Source organism: Triturus cristatus, chromosome 4_2 (assembly GCF_964204655.1).
Source record: "Triturus cristatus chromosome 4_2, aTriCri1.1, whole genome shotgun sequence".
Classification (NCBI taxonomy): Eukaryota; Metazoa; Chordata; class Amphibia; order Caudata; family Salamandridae; genus Triturus; species Triturus cristatus.
In genome coordinates, this window is record NC_140586.1 from 735,246,506 (window position 1) to 735,262,507 (window position 16,002).

At 42.1% G+C, this 16,002-nt stretch overlaps 1 protein-coding gene across 1 annotated transcript in view; it reads left to right on the top strand.

The window, feature by feature from the left end:
• NRDC (nardilysin convertase) overlaps window positions 1-16,002 on the top strand; it is a 1,316,087-nt gene that overhangs the window by 374,745 nt on the left and 925,340 nt on the right. The window contains exons 9-10 of the mRNA XM_085602630.1: window positions 1,100-1,173; window positions 1,386-1,455. Coding sequence (XP_085458756.1) covers window positions 1,100-1,173; window positions 1,386-1,455 — 144 coding nt within the window. The remainder of the gene's footprint in view (window positions 1-1,099; window positions 1,174-1,385; window positions 1,456-16,002) is intronic.

Here is a 16,002-nt window from a genome sequence, read left to right on the forward strand (position 1 = left end):
ATTTTGACCTGTGCACCCAGAGCACCTATTTAGGCATTGGAAACCAAGTAGCCACCGAAGTCCTGCAGTCCGAATTAGAGTAACCATGGACACACAGCTAACTTTCCTGCAGAAACAAGATACATTTTCATCGCCGGCATCCTCTCCAGTCTACTGTGACGCCGGACTACTGAGCGCTCCCGGGTCTTCTCTATTGCAACACCAAAGGGAGTGGGTAAGACTGAACTGAGCTTCTAAGCCCTGGGGAAACATGCACCACAGCACCCTGTTTTGGATGACCACATAAAGGTCACTCTGTTAAGCTGGAGAGGGTGGAGGCCCTTGAATCCAATATACTTTAGAAATTCATCACGAAACACATCAGCATTCCCTGCAGGTTACTTTGCACTTGCATATGTCACTTTGTCAACCAGTGTTGTTTCTATGGACTGATAGGATATTCTCCATTTTGCCTGATTTTAGCATGACATTGGAATCTATTTTGACGGTTCTGTGAATGACTTGCAGATTCTTAAATGTGCGCGACCGTATAAACTGAGCTCTTTTCACCACTTCTCTATATTCCTCTCACAGGTATGGTGTTCTGCCTGCTATTTCTTTCTTTGCCGTGTTTGGTGAGACTCCCGTGGGTGCTCAGTATTAATGTGATGGAATAGCAGGAATTTTTCACTGAATACCACTCTATAGTTTTATTGAATTTGTGAATTTAGCTGCCTTGTCATTTAAGTGAAACTCTATCTTTTGGAAAACAACTGACTTAGCATAAATTGTATGTGATCGAGCCCCAACATGTTTTTATTTCTTCTACCATTGAACTGTTATTTAGAATAATTTACAGGAAAAGATATTCACACGCATGCTTCAATTGCAAATTGTGTATATTTTGATCAGTCAATAGTTAGTGAAACATTGTCTGAAAACTACAACCTGCATTGAGTTATCTTCTAGTATTAAAGAGCAAGCTGCCACTGATGCCTTCCTTTGTGTTCTAAGAAAGTACATATGGGAATGCTGGGCTATATCTGCGTGAAATTCTTTGTTGCAATAGTGCTAGAGACTTCCAATTCTCAGTCCCTTTCTTTATTTTTTCCCTTTATAGTGGTTTACGAAAGCCTGATTTTAGTCAACTAACTGGTCCCTTCGATACACCAGGATTTAACAGACTTTACAGAGGTGAGCTTTATGGCAATACAGGGGTTTAGAAGAATAACTACTAGGATTAACTTTAGTTTCCATTAATTTGCATGTTCATAACGTGATAAAAAAAATAACTATTTTTTGGGTGAATATATATTTTTTCTTTTTAACAATTTTATCTGTGTGACTAATGAACATTAAAGTGGTCTTGATTCCCCATTTAATTTACTGGCTGTTCCTTTGTTTAGTTGTTCCAATTCGAAAGGTTCATGCTTTGACTATCACCTGGGCTCTTCCACCTCAAGAACAGTTTTATAGGTAAGCAATCTCCTCAGAAATGCTCCTTTTCCTTTTGCTGAACTAGATTTGTGAATCTAAAACTTTTTTCACTGTAACAATTGCATTCATGCAGTCAGTACAACAATTAGTTTGTAGTAACTTTTTTGCACTATCGTGTTAAATTTGTCTATTTTAGTTCACAGTGATTTACATTTGTGTTATGGAATTCAGCCTCGGCCATCTGTTTCATTTTATTGTATTTCTCCGGAAAACAAACTGTTGAACATTACATAACTCGGAATAACAGCTTGGCAACTGTTCTTCCCGTCTACGTGTCAGCCATATTTTAGGCCAGCATAGGCTTAAGATCCAAACATCTGTAAATATTTGAGCAAGATAAAATTATTACAATTGTGTGTGATTTTTGAAAGTCTATATGTCAAGGGAAGTTAAATAGTCCATTTCTTTGAAGGTGGAGCTTGACTACAAAATAAATGGTCATCGTGAACAGTGGAATTAAGATTTCATGACTATTAGATTTGCAGAATGATCAGTGTGTGACAGTGTGATCTTCGTTTTTATGCAAGTATTTTGCCATGCTTTGTCAAATAGTTTTGACTGTCTTCGTTACTAGTGCAGCACTTCAGAAGGCTTTTAGCACTTAACTGTCATTTTTAGGTTGAAAAACATTACGTTTTAAATCTCCTACATCGTATGTTCAAGCTTTGATCTTAATCTTGGCTGTTGCTTTAATAGCGCAGCGATACCTTAAAGTTCTTGACCTATTACTCTTCAAACATATTGGTTAGAAAAATCTAGGTTAACTTAATTTTGTTTAATATTTCTTTTGTTTTGGAAATGTAATATTGGAATAAAAATTGATTTTGTTTGTCCTTGTCACTCATTGAGACTTTTTTCAGGTTGGTATATTTAATTGCCTTTTACATATTTTCCCTATTATTTCCACATACATCATAAGGCATGCATAATTCAAATGAAAACAAAGAACTGCACTGGTGGAGACGGACTATTGATTGTGCTATATCGGTTCCTAAGATAGGTCTGTTTTCAGTTCTGGTTTTTGGTACCAGAAGTGGAGATGCTGTTTGTGCTCCACTCCAATGATCACCTAGAGTAGAGCACATTATAGGTTAATTAATCTTTTCGTGTCTACATATTTTAGATTCACTTGCTATGTATTTTTCTGCCATTAAGTGATTAGGTTTGGAATCTAAGAAGAATTTCAGACCACGTTCTCAGAACATTAGAATTGTCCTACACATTCTCCCCTGCCTGATGATATTTCGATGTATTGCAGGTTAAGGAGATTTTTAAGACGCCACAAACATCAAAGTCTGGAATTACAAGAAATGGAGAGAGGTGTATAAACATTGCCACTGGTACAAACATACTTCAGATAATATGAGGCACCTTATTCTTTATTGTATATACTGCAGGGAAAATAGTAAATTCTGAGTCTACTTCACATGCACCTTTTGATAAAGAAAAGACTCTATGGTGTCCGAAAGAAAATTGAGAGAGCTGCTGCAACAGAAAGGGGGATTACAAACTTCATATTGTTACTTAGTTGTTGCCACCAGCAGTGGGAGGACTTTAAAAGAGTCTTCAGTTCCTGCTTGAATATTAGAAGAGAGGGCTGCATCCTTACTAGACAGTGCAGTAACAACGAGTCGCTAATACAGCACAGCATTTGCTATTAGACAAAAAGTTCTGCATTTTAGATTTCAGACTTGAGGCAATAAACATGAATTTCAATAGTGCACACCTCTTTGAGCTAAGTGTCAGTGACACATTGGAAAAAATAAAAGGCAGGTTGTTGCCTTACAACAGAGGATTTATTTCCGCAGAGGTGCATCTACACAGCTGCCTGCTCCAGGTAGGCAGTAGACCTATCCCTAGAGGTATCTGCAACAACAGTCATCCTCCGGACACTATAGCCATAACAGCCAAAGGCTCAGGCAATTCCTTTGTGGAGGAGTAATGGTAGAGACCAGTGCCCATGGTTCCAAGCCACTATCAAGTGATACTAAATGTATGCTAGTGGATCGTACAACTGTAGTTGAAAGGCTATAGTTCATATGCACATGTGGGACTTCTATGGGACTCTAGTTTTCTTTTTTTGGACTGTTTTGCTGGCCAAGGTGACTGGCCTGTCCTTAAATTGGAAATTCTTTTACATTCATTAAGACTTGAGGAGCAAGAGGCTGCTGAAACCGGCTAAAATCATTTGGAATTCCCAGGGTATCAACTTTTTGGCAGCCATGCTAGACTCAACTGTGGGAAAGAAGTAGTAGTAAGTTAGGTAGGGCCATTTGCATGGATGTTATGGTGAAGATCCTGACATCTAGCACAGTAAATCAAACTATATTGCTCAAGCACAATGTCTCTGCTTTCTCTCTCTGTAGAGATTTGGAAAATTGTTTATTTATAAACTGAGAATCTCGGGTTTTGCATAGAAATTATGATAGGCTATAAGGAGTGTGGTTTAAAGCTTTTACATTTGTGAAAATAGTTCCTAGCAATGCTAGGTTTAAACCCATTCACATAAACGTACATAATGCCTAAAAATACCATAGGATCATCCTGACTGAGGGCGCTTGTTGCCCTCATTGCCATGCCCTTGATCCAAAACTGGCCTTCTGGATCTCTCTCCTACACCCAAGTGAAACAGGATTACAGAGAAATGTAAAGCTCCAGTCTTGGTGCATGCCAAGAGGCGTATTGATGTTACTCACCTTTTCAAGGAAACTCCTAAATTAGAAGACCGAGTGATAGATCTGTCTAAATGGACAGATTCTGAAGCAATGAGTCTAAGGTTAAACATGAGGATAAACAGTAAGTGTGTGACTGAATGGCTCTTATCACCAGATATACCTTCATTGACTCCTAGACACAATAAAGAAACATCATGAATGTTTCTCTAGCTAGGATATGATATAAAACACCATCGTAGTTGAGTGATGTCAAGGTAGTTCCTATACCAACGGAAAGAATCTCCTTAGATAGATGGATATTATAGATACTGTAGAGCAGGGATAGTGTATATATTTTGTAATAATCTCATGGTAAAAGACCCAGGAACAAATGTATGAAATTGGATCACTATCGCTGCTCTAAGAGGAAGTGCAATCTCTTACATAACAAATAATTTAAAGAAATACTGGTAGTGAACGTTTCTCCTTAGGAGTAAAATTAGGGCTGGTATTCAAGTTATTTATTTCCTAGTTTCAAACAAATATGATACTGGCTGGCTTTTATTAGCCTAAAGGTCTAACAAAATTCTGTCAAACTGACAGTACTGCAAGACATCATACCTATTTCCGATTTCTGGTAGGCAGCAAACTTTATAATTTCTAATTCACTGTTCACAATGTATTGAGCGGTAGTGACAGTACATTTAAGGTGATAGGCCATACATGTGTATTCCTATATGAATGATTATGAATTCTTTTCAGCAATACCGGAGCAGCAGAACAGACAACAGCGTCAAACAACTGCTAGATCTCACTGTCAGTCTTGAGATATGACCTCTCATGCCAACTCAGCAGAAATATGTTCTTACTATGGGTGTAGAAAGCAGTTGTAGTTCTGGCAGTGGAAAGGATTCTAGACTTTCTGTATAGCGTTCACCTTTACCATACATCACATTCTTCTACTGTAACAATTGTGGTGAAGCTGTTGGGAAATATTGCATCTTGCATCCTTTTGATACCATATCCACAATTGCTCTTATGGCCAATACAATACAAATGTGGCTCTCCAGTCAGTTGACATTGGTGTTGGAACACAGGGGTGATCTAGTGGCTGCAGTTTGGTTGTCAGACACCAAGGATGTCCTTCCCTCTCTGACTGTTATTATAAATGCCTCACAGGCAGTATCAGAGGGGAGGGCACACTACGTTAAAACCCATGTCCAGCATCTCTGAACATCGGAGGAGGCCCATCTCTATAGCTCAAAAATATAAACTTCATCTTGAAAGCAGAGCTAAATCAAGTCAGAGGGAAAACGTGGGCCAAGTGTTTATAAACAACACCCCAGTGTTGTTTTACCTTAACAGATTGGACCAAGTCTCACCTAGATTTGGCATTGGGAAATTCTTAGGCAGTAAGAGGCACACCCCATTGCCTATCATTTGCCAAAACAACATGATAGCAGACTGCATACGCAGACTGTTGGAGCGAAGGGAGGGGGACCACTCACAAAGGGGCGTTATATCAACCATTTATATAGAAATTAGAATTATTCATGGCAAATTCAATTTTAAAATTGCATCCAGGTACCCATATCGCCAGTCAGAGGGCGCAATGGACCACCAGTGAATTTGTCAGGCAGGAATAACCACCTTGTGTGCAAGTCCTTCTGCTTTATTTACAGCATCTAATTGAGCACTACGTTGGTAGTCTAATTGGCTGTTCCTCCTGGGGAGAAAATTCAAATGAACAGCACCAGTCTGGCAACCCAGTTTGGATAAACTGCAGTTTGAGATTTTTAAAAGGAAAAAAGCAACAATAACCCTCCCTCCTGTTCACGCACTGCGCTGACATCCCCATCCACTTCACGCATGGCGCTGACACCCCTTTCCACGTCATACAATGCTTCTCAGGACCTTACCTCGACCCCTTGCACCCTTTCCTGTCATGAAGAACATCAACCCATGACCGCACCCAGAACCAATTAAAGAAACAACTCTCCCTCCCACGCACTACTATGACTCCCTCATCCACTCCATGCAGCGCTATACAAGACCTTCCTACTACCCCCTCCATTCTTTCCTCAACTGGAAAACATGAACCCCTTCCCCCACCCAGAACCGATGAAAGAAATAACAACCCTCACTCCTTAGCACACACTACACTGACTCCCTCGTACACCTCACACAACACTTCTAACTACTACCCCCACCACCCCTTCTTTTCCGAAAGAAAATCAACCCCTTCCCGCCCCTAGAACCAATGTAAGAAGCGTCAACAACTCTCCTTTCTCAGCTTGCATTGCACTAACACCCTCACCTAGACTTACCATTAGAGCCAACTGCAACATGACTCCCTCAACATCCAACCTCCCTCACCACACCCGCAGATTGATCAAGACTCACTCAAAACCCACTCACACCACACCTCCAGGAACCTACATAACGTTATCTTAGAAATTAGAACCATTCTACAACTTGCAGAAAAATCTCTTACTAAACTTAAGCATCTTTAGAACTCTCTTGAGACAGATGACATCATGATAAAATCTATCCCCCTACCTCTACTCAATCGACACTTGCGCACACACAATCTCCCCAACTACTCAACGGACCAGGAAATACAATCACTGCTACTGCTATACGAAAAGCCTTCTTGCCTTAACATAGACAAAGAGGAATACGCTATCCTCCCAATCCCCATCAACCCTTGCAGAACATCCCATCCAATCCATAGAGGAATAAACCGGAACAATCTTCACTCTATAACCCCGAACCTCGCTAATCAGGAGCTTACTACTTTAACGAACTCCTCAAACCAAATCTCTTGCCTCCTACTAAACTGTCGTTCAGCCCCTAAACATGCGTCTGACATTGCCGACCTCATCCTTAGCATGAAAAGGGATTTAATCATCCTCACAGAAACTTGGCTCAAGGAATCCTCCTCACCATGCCTAGACCTTCTTGTCCCTCCAGACTACAACATCATTAGATTAGACAGACCATACAAAACAGGCGGAGGCCTAGCCTGCATACATCGTTCTGACATCACAGTCACAAAATTTCAAGCGGAACTCCTGTGAATACTTTGGGATTTTGATGAAATCATCAAGTAACCACTCCCTCAAACTGCACATACTCTACCACCCTCCAGGTCTAAACACAACTTTCACAGAACAACTTATGGAAATCATCACTACTAACTCGTCCCCTCACTCCACTGACATTCCTTGGCGGCTTCAATTTGCACTGGGAGAACCCACTCGACAAGCAGGTTATCGCCCTCAAAACCTTCCTGGCAGACCATTCCCTGACTCAAGTTATCACAAAGCCTACTCACACAAAGGGCGCTACCCTTGACTGGCTCATTTCTAAACAAAACACAATTGAATCGATCTCAGTTACCCCTTGTGACTGGTCAGACCATCACATTATCACCTTCCAAATCCCATTTACTAACAAGGAAACTCCCTCGCAACAAATCAAGCCGAAACAATGGATAAGAGACACAAAGAACATCAACCTTGCCTCCCAATGTGAGAAGGCCCTTACCCCCCCTAATGACATGGCAGACGTCAATGCCCTCACTACCCTTTATAACTACACGATGACCAAGGTTTTCGACCAAGCCGCTCCGCCAAAACTCAAAAGAATTCCAGGCAAGGATAAAAACCCATGGTTCAGCGGAGCCCTGAACGATGAGAGACGCAAACTCAGAACAACAGAACGTAAATGGAGGCAACATCCCTCCCCCCCTCCATCTTAAACTACTTCGAATAGCCAGAAAATCATATAATAAAAGCATTCTACAATCAAAAAAAGACTTCTTCAAATCAGAACTAGAGAATGCCAAAATAAACCAAAAAAACTCTTCGAAATTTTGAAACAACAATCGAACAAACTTGCCAAATCATCAACCGTTACAACAACTTCACAGCTAAATAGTGAAGAATTCTCCTCATTCTTCACAACAAAAACAAATTCCCTCCAACTTGAACTTAGATCGGCGGCTATCAACTTAGCCACCCCAATGATCACTCAAGCCATTAACCAGACTCCACATAAGCTAAGTCTGCCCAAAAATAACTCTCACTGGTCTACATTCAAACTTTACGAGCTCAAGGACATCACAAACATTATAGAGACTACCAAACTCAATAACCTTTTCAATAACCCTGTCCCAGCTAATTGCCTACCTCACCTCTACCATATCATCTCTCCTCTCACAGACAAAAATCATCAACGCCTCACTAACACAAGGTCACATCCCAGACTGCCTAAAATCTGGTCAAGTCACCCCCATCCTAAAACAACTGACAGCCAACACCTCCGACCCCAACAACTTCCGACCTATAACCAACATCCCCATGCTAGCTAAGGTCTTGGAAAAATGTGTTCAACAACTAAATCAACACATCGCAAACTTCAATCTATTAAACATCCACCAATCGGGTTTCAGACCTGGCCACAGCACAGAAACTGCCATCCTACATATAGTAGACGACGCCCTCTTAGCTCTTGACCGCAATGAAACCTGCCTACTAATCCTGCTTGACCTCTCATCAGCCTTCGATACTGTCAATCACGACAAACTTTTAAGAAGACTAGAAAGCAGAATGGGTCTATCTGGCACAGTCCTTAGTTGGTTCAAATCTTTTCTGGAAAACAGAACACAATCATTCATGACCAACAAGATTCTTTCTCTCTCCTCACCTAACCTACTGGGAGTTCCACAAGGCTCTACCCTATCCCCCACACTATTCAACCTATATGTCGAACCACTTACCGACCTACTTCAGCAGGCAAACATCTCCCACCATATGTACGCGGACGACACCCAACTTTACATTAAGATCACCTCCATGGAAGAGATAATGACAGTGAATCTTGCTCTCGAAAAAACCGTCCAATGGTTAACAACCAACTTCCTCAAGCTAAACTCCCAAAAAACAGAATTTCTCTTAATCTCTCCCCCCAATAACTCCCAGGAAATAATGGAGTGGACCAAAATGATCACTGCTTTGAACTGCACACCAACGTTGGTGGACTCCACAATATCACTTGGAATCACACTGGATAAGAACCTTAACATGCAAGCTCACATCAACTCGATGGCTAAAAATGCCCGCTTTCACCTCCGCTACCTCAGAAAAATGAAGCCATTCATCGAGAATCCAGACCTCAAAACGGCAGTTCAATCTTTAATCATATCGAGGCTGGAATATGGATGCACTACCCTCTCAGGGCTTCCCAAAATCTCTACCGCCCCACTAAAAGCCTGTCTTAACGCCGCAGCTAGACTCATAACTGGATCTAGGAAATTTGACCACATATCACCACACCTAAAGGCACTCAACTGGCTACCCTATGATGCTCATATTCAACTAAAGATGGCTTGCATCACACACAAGGCGTTACACCACAACACCCCCCAATACCTAGCCCAAAAACGTACTCTATCGGGAGGAAACAGACACTCTAGGAGTGCAGATAATCTACTCCTGAAACCCTCACGTTTCAACAAGACTAAAACCTCCAACAGAGGTTTTTCAGGTGCAGCGCCAAGAATTTGGAACTCACTTCCGCCATCCATCAAAAAAATCACCTCGAGACCCCTCTTCAAAAAGGAAGCAAAATCATTCTTGATGAGCAAACTTCTCCCCTAAAGTCTGCACAACACCATGCCAGCTTATATCCTCTAACTTGACTATAATGATCTTGATGATCTCTGTTATACTATGCTGTTACTTTGTATTCGTTGGCCTTATTTTTATGTATGCAATGTTGATACTAATTACGTTACTTGTACCCTGATCACCATGTAAAGCGCTCTGTTACCCTACTCTGGGTCTGGTTCGCGCTATATAAAACTTTAAAAATAAATAAATAGGAAAAAACTTTTCTAAAACAAAATTAAGAAATTTGACAAGAAAAACACTAGGGGAAGGTAGGGTGTGAAATTGCTATGGTAGAGGTCATGGTGGTGACAGGGACCTGTAGAGCTGCCAGGGTACAAATAACTGTTGAAATGCTATGGTAGAAGTAATTTGAGGTTCTGGAGTACAAGTAGGCTTGAGAAGAAAAGGGGTTGTGGTCCCCGGGAGTCTCCGCTTTAATAGGAGCTATTTTTAGGTTCCCGGTGTCCTAAATTAAGACACCCTAACTCATTGAAACAAAGAGACTTGCTTTTAGGAAGGCGGACAGAGCTGGAAGAAATCATCTGGTTTCATAGGAGTTCCCCAATGGAAAAGGGAAAGATTGGTCATTTATTTGAGTTTCGTTGATTCTATTTAATATTGTTCTTTCATAAGCAAAAACTGTGCACAAGGACAGCCGACACGTGTTTTGCCCACAATGGATCAATCGCAGGCCTGGGGCTTTTTCAAGGCTGTTAAGAATATGTGCATGACAAAGGAAAGGGGTACAAAAAGATTAAAATAGGAATATAATCACGTACAGGACAATGGCAAAAGGGAGATTAATCGGTAAATTAGAGAGGGAAAAAAAGGATACCCAACCCAAAAGATGTGAGAATGAAGCAGAAAGACATGTACAAACCGGAGCAAAATGTGACAAAGGGATTATTAAGGGAGACAGAGACAAAAAATGGCCCAAAGCAGGTGAGTTAATGGTCAAAACATAAAGTATATTGCATTGTTTTAATATTCATTTTAGAGAAATCATTTTGAAAAATCATACTATTAGCCCAATATACAAACATACAATGTATATAATGCATAACAAGTAACATACATGTGATTTAATAAAGTATACATACGAATTTCGAAAGATTAATATTCTGCATATGTAATCCAAAAAGGTTCTCCCTGCACTGCCCTAGGTGTCTAGTTTTCAGAAATGTCTAGGTTTTGTAAGTTTCCCTAGATGGCCACTGAGCCCGGGACCAAAAACGCAGGTGACTGCCTCACAAATCCAGGTAGTTTTGTGATCAATAATTTTGAAGTCTCCACAGTATATTTGAGGCCATTTCCTGTCGCGATCACTAGGCCTACCCACACAAGTGAGGTACATTTTTATCAGGAGACCTGGGGGGAATGCTGGCTGGTAGGTAATTCGTGGCGGCCCGGTGATTCCACAACTTTTCCACACAGAAAAGTAAGAATTATTTTTTTTTAAAGCTAGTTTTTAGGTTTGCAGGGGATTCTGGGTAGTGAAATGTTGGGAGATCGACACAAGCCAACCCTCCCCTGGGTGTCCAGTTTTCACAAATGTCTGGGTTTGGTAGGTTTCACTAGATGGCCGCAAAGCCCAGGACCAAAAACGCTGGTGAAACCCTTGAAAAACCAGGTCTTTTTGTGATAGATATGTGGAATCCTGTGTTTTTGGTCCCGGGCTTGCAGACATCTCGAAGAACCAAAAAATCCTAGACATTTCTAAATACTAGACACCCCCAGGAGTCCAGGGAGGTGTGGCTTGCGTTGATCCCCCAACATTGTCTTTGCTAGAATCCACTGCAAACCTCAAATTTAGCTAAAGTCACATTTTCCTCTAATATCTGTCTGGGAAAGTTGTGGAATCACGGCACAAATTTCCATAATACTCAGCAGTCCTCTCAGTCTCCATATAAAAAAGATACCTTACTGGTGTGGATGGGCCAAGTGCCTATGACCTGGAGGGGCTAAAAACGTGTCAAGATTGAGGGGGGCCCAAAGCTGGTCCAAAAGAGCAGTTTGTTCATATGTTTTTAGGCTGACGATACTTTGGGCACCTACACAAGTGAGGTATAATTTTTTTCGGGCGACCAGTGGAATGCTGGGTGGTAGGGAATTAGTGCCTGCGTGGTAGTCCTACAACTTACCCACACAGAAATGTGATTATAATGTGACTTTGTAAGTAAGTTTGAAGTTTGTGGGGCATTCTGGGTAAGAGCAGAAAGACCGTGGCAATATTTTTGGGGGGTGGGGGCATTGGCAGCCCCCACTCATGCTTATAAAAAAAGCAAATTCCCTGGTGCCTAGTGGGCTTTCTGCGCCCCGGCAGGGCAGGTCAGGGGCTATTGTCTCCATCTGCCTCGTGGGGGAGACGGGGGGGGGCAAGAAAGACTGGAATTTTTGTGAGGGGGTGGGGCCATGCCAATGCCCCCACCCCTAAATGTTCTGTAAAAAATGAATCTCTAGTGTGCTTTCTGCTCCCCTGGGGGCAGATTGGGGGCTTTTGTCTCTATACACCCCCAGAACTTCTGAATATGCCCCTACAAAATTGGTGGGAGCAAAGGATCTTGCCCAAGTGACTGCTCCCCCCTCCCTCCCTGGTCTCCAGTGGGTGGAGCCCTCCTTGGGGATCGCCCTCCTGCTGCGACCCCCAAGCAGGGATACACTTGGAAGAGGTACCATTGGAAAGGAGAGATTCTCCTCTTTCCAACAATAATCCTCCCGTCTGTCTCCGTGCTGGGGGGGCTGAGATAGCCCCCTGAGCACATAGGTAGTGAAACTGAAATGAGCCTATTGGCTCCTTTCAGTTTCAGTGAAATGACGTCTGCGCGACGTGCACAATGCTAGTTATTTCACTGAAACAACCCAAACAGTCTGCGTGACGTGCACAATGCTAGTTATTTCACTGAAACAACCCAATCAGCCTCTGGAGCTGGGGAAGCACTTCCCCGGCTCTCGAGGCTGTTTTGGACTGCAAGAAATCCCTCTGGTGCCCGCATTTCAAGTGCCATGTGTCTGGACGGCCGGGAGCCGCCCGCACACGAGCACTGTGGCGTCTGGCGTCTCCCGGTCGTCCGACGCATGGAAGGGGTTAATCTATTTGTACCCTCTGGAGAGGTGTGGTGCAGCGGCCAGGGCAGCTGACTTCGTAGCACAGGGTTCAGGGTTCGATACCTGGCTCGGGGGGCAGCTCAGCACCATGTGACTCTGGGCAATAATCTCCACGACGGCCCCCAGCGCCTTGAGACCCGTAAGGGTGAGTAGTTTGCACTTTACAAATACTCATATTATTATTATTACTCTCTCCTTTGGTATACACATATTCTCATTAACAGCCTTGACAAAGCCCCAAGCTTGTGCTCCATTGTGGGCAAACCACGTATCATCTGTCCTTGTGCGCAGTTTTTGCTTATGAAGGTACAATATTAAGCAGAATCAACAAAACTGAAATCAATGACCAATTTTCCATTGGGCAACTCCTATGAAATGCAGATTTTCCACATTTAGAAATGGGTAGAAAATCATGATTTTAATAAAGGCACGGAGGCTAATATTATGCATTATCCCTTTTATTGCTCCCCAGACAGCAGCAACAAATAAACAATAGAATCAGCACACTATCATCTTCTTAGAACACTGAACATGCATAAATACGTAGAACTGGCAGCCATCTTCATCTTTGGGTGCTGCGAATAAAACATAAAATCCAATGTCTCTTATTAAATAACAAAAAACGTCATCCCTTTTTTTGTCATCGACTTCAAAGTTTCTGGATTTCCAAATCCTTCTTCTTTAACCTGCATAATAGAAAAACAAAACCATTAATAAAATTGGGAGGGAACAGTGGAGGGATAATATTAACCTCTGTGCCTTTATTAAAATCATGATTTTCTACCCATTTCTGAATGTGGAAAATCTGCATTTTACATCAAGGCCCGAAGGCCAAATGTTCAAAGTTCATCCAAAACTCTATCCAACACATTTTCCACAGGCTTAAAATAGAACTTCTTAAATGTAGATTCATTACTCCAATCCGCAGCCTTCATAATCCCACCTAAACTAAATCCTCTCATAAACGCTTTGGTTGCCATAGCCCCTCTAACAGAATGAGCTCCATAAATACTGATATCTACTCCTGCCCTCAACATTACCTCTCTCACCCACCTTGCCAATGTAGATGTTGAAACTGGCCTAAAAGGTTTCTTATAAGAAATCAAAAGTTGCGAACAACCTCCTTGCCTCAAAACTAAAGTCCTCCTTTCATATTCTCTCAAACACCGTACCACACACAAATTGTCATTACCCTCCAAATTAGGATAGAAAATAGTTCTAGACATGGTCTTCGTTCTTTTCCTTAACTCAAAGCACACACCCTCTGGTTGATAACACCTAGAATCCACCTCCAAGGCTCTTATATCAGACACCCTTCTACAAGAAACCAAACAAAGAAGCATAGCCATCTTCCAAGAAAGTAAATTAATATCCAAAGACGCATTACTACCCCAACTATCCAACTCTTTCAAAACCAAAGTAACATCCCATAGTACACCATACTTTGCCCTTGGAGGTAAAACCATCCTTACACTCTTAAGTAACCTTTTAACTAACACATTTTGTCCTACTGGTATTCCATCCACCAAAATATGTGCTGCTGAGATCGCCGATCTGTTAAAATTCACTGTATTGTAAGCCAATCCTAACTTAAACAATTCTGACAAATAATTAACCACCTCCACTATAGGAGCTGATACGGAATCCAAATCCCTCTTGATACACCAATCAGACCATCTTCTCCAAGCTGATCTATTTGTAATTTGTAATTTGTGGGGGTATTTGTAGAGCGCAACGGTCGCTCCGGAAGGAGCATCTTGGCGCTGATTTCCAGGTAGAAGATCAAGTAACTTCCTAAAGGCAGAAAAGTTAGATGGCTGCCATGGTGTAGTCGTCGGGAAGATTAAAAATCCAAGTTTTTAGTGCTTTCCTGAAGTGTTTTTCTCGGGTTAAGGACCGCAGGAATTTGGGCATGCTGTTCCAAGCTTTAGTGGCAAGATGATTTAAGGTTTTGCCACCTTTGGTTTTCAAAGAGAACCTAGTAGGAAGGATTAGATTGTCCTTAGAGGAACGCAGGGATCTGCTAGGGTTGTAGTGAGGGAAACGCTTGATAAGATATTTTGGGCCGGAGTGATTAAATGCCCGAAATTGAAAAATATTCTTTTGTGCAGTGGGAGCCAATGTAAAGATTTTAAAGCAGCGGATATTGAAGATTTTCTGGGTAACTTCAGGACTAATCTGGCTGCAGAGTGAAGTACACTTTGGAGTTTTTTTAAGTGTAGTTTTCTTGGTGCCAGCCAGAAGACCGTTGCAGTAGTCCAAGCGAGCAAGAACTAGGGCCACTGCGACGGTTTTTCTAGAGTCTATTGGTAAAAAGTCAAAAACCTTTTTTAGAGATTTGATGATTCCGAAACAACGGCCGGCCACAGTCCTCACGTGTTGGTCGAAAGACAGATCAGTATCAAACAGGACTCCAAGGTTCCTTGCAGTTGTTACAGTCTGGGGGGGAACAGCTGAGTCTTCAGGCCACCATAGGCTAGGACAAAAATTGACATTTTTTCCCATAGGGAGGATCTCGGTCTTGCTGGAATTACATTTTAGATGGTTTAGATCCATCCAATGAAAAACAGCTTTCAGACAGCATTTGAGGTTCTGCTCCGCCTCAGTCGAGTGTTCCTCTAGGGGCACAATGAGTTGCGTATCATCGGCATACGATGTTACGAGTATGCCGAATGACTCAATCAGAGAGATGAGTGGAATTAGGTAAATGTTGAAGAGGAGAGGGCTCAGGATGGAGCCCTGAGGGACTCCAGATGAGACCCTCTTCTCTTTGGAGAGGAAAGGACCTAGGGCGATCGTTTGCGATCTTTCCGTTAGAAAGGACGTTATCCAAGCTAGAGCCCCCTCTGAGATACCAATATCTTTCAGTCTGCTAATCAGAATGGAGTGCGAGATGGTGTCGAATGCCGCCGTGAGGTCTAAAAGAATGAGGACGGCATTCTTCTTCTGATCCTGCAGCAGCTTTATAGAGTCTGTTAACTCAAAAGTGCAGTTTCTGTAGAGTGATGGGGGCGAAAGCCTGATTGTTGGGGATGGAGTACATTGTGTGCTTCAAGATACCTTTTAAGTTCTCTATAAACCGTTTGTTCGGT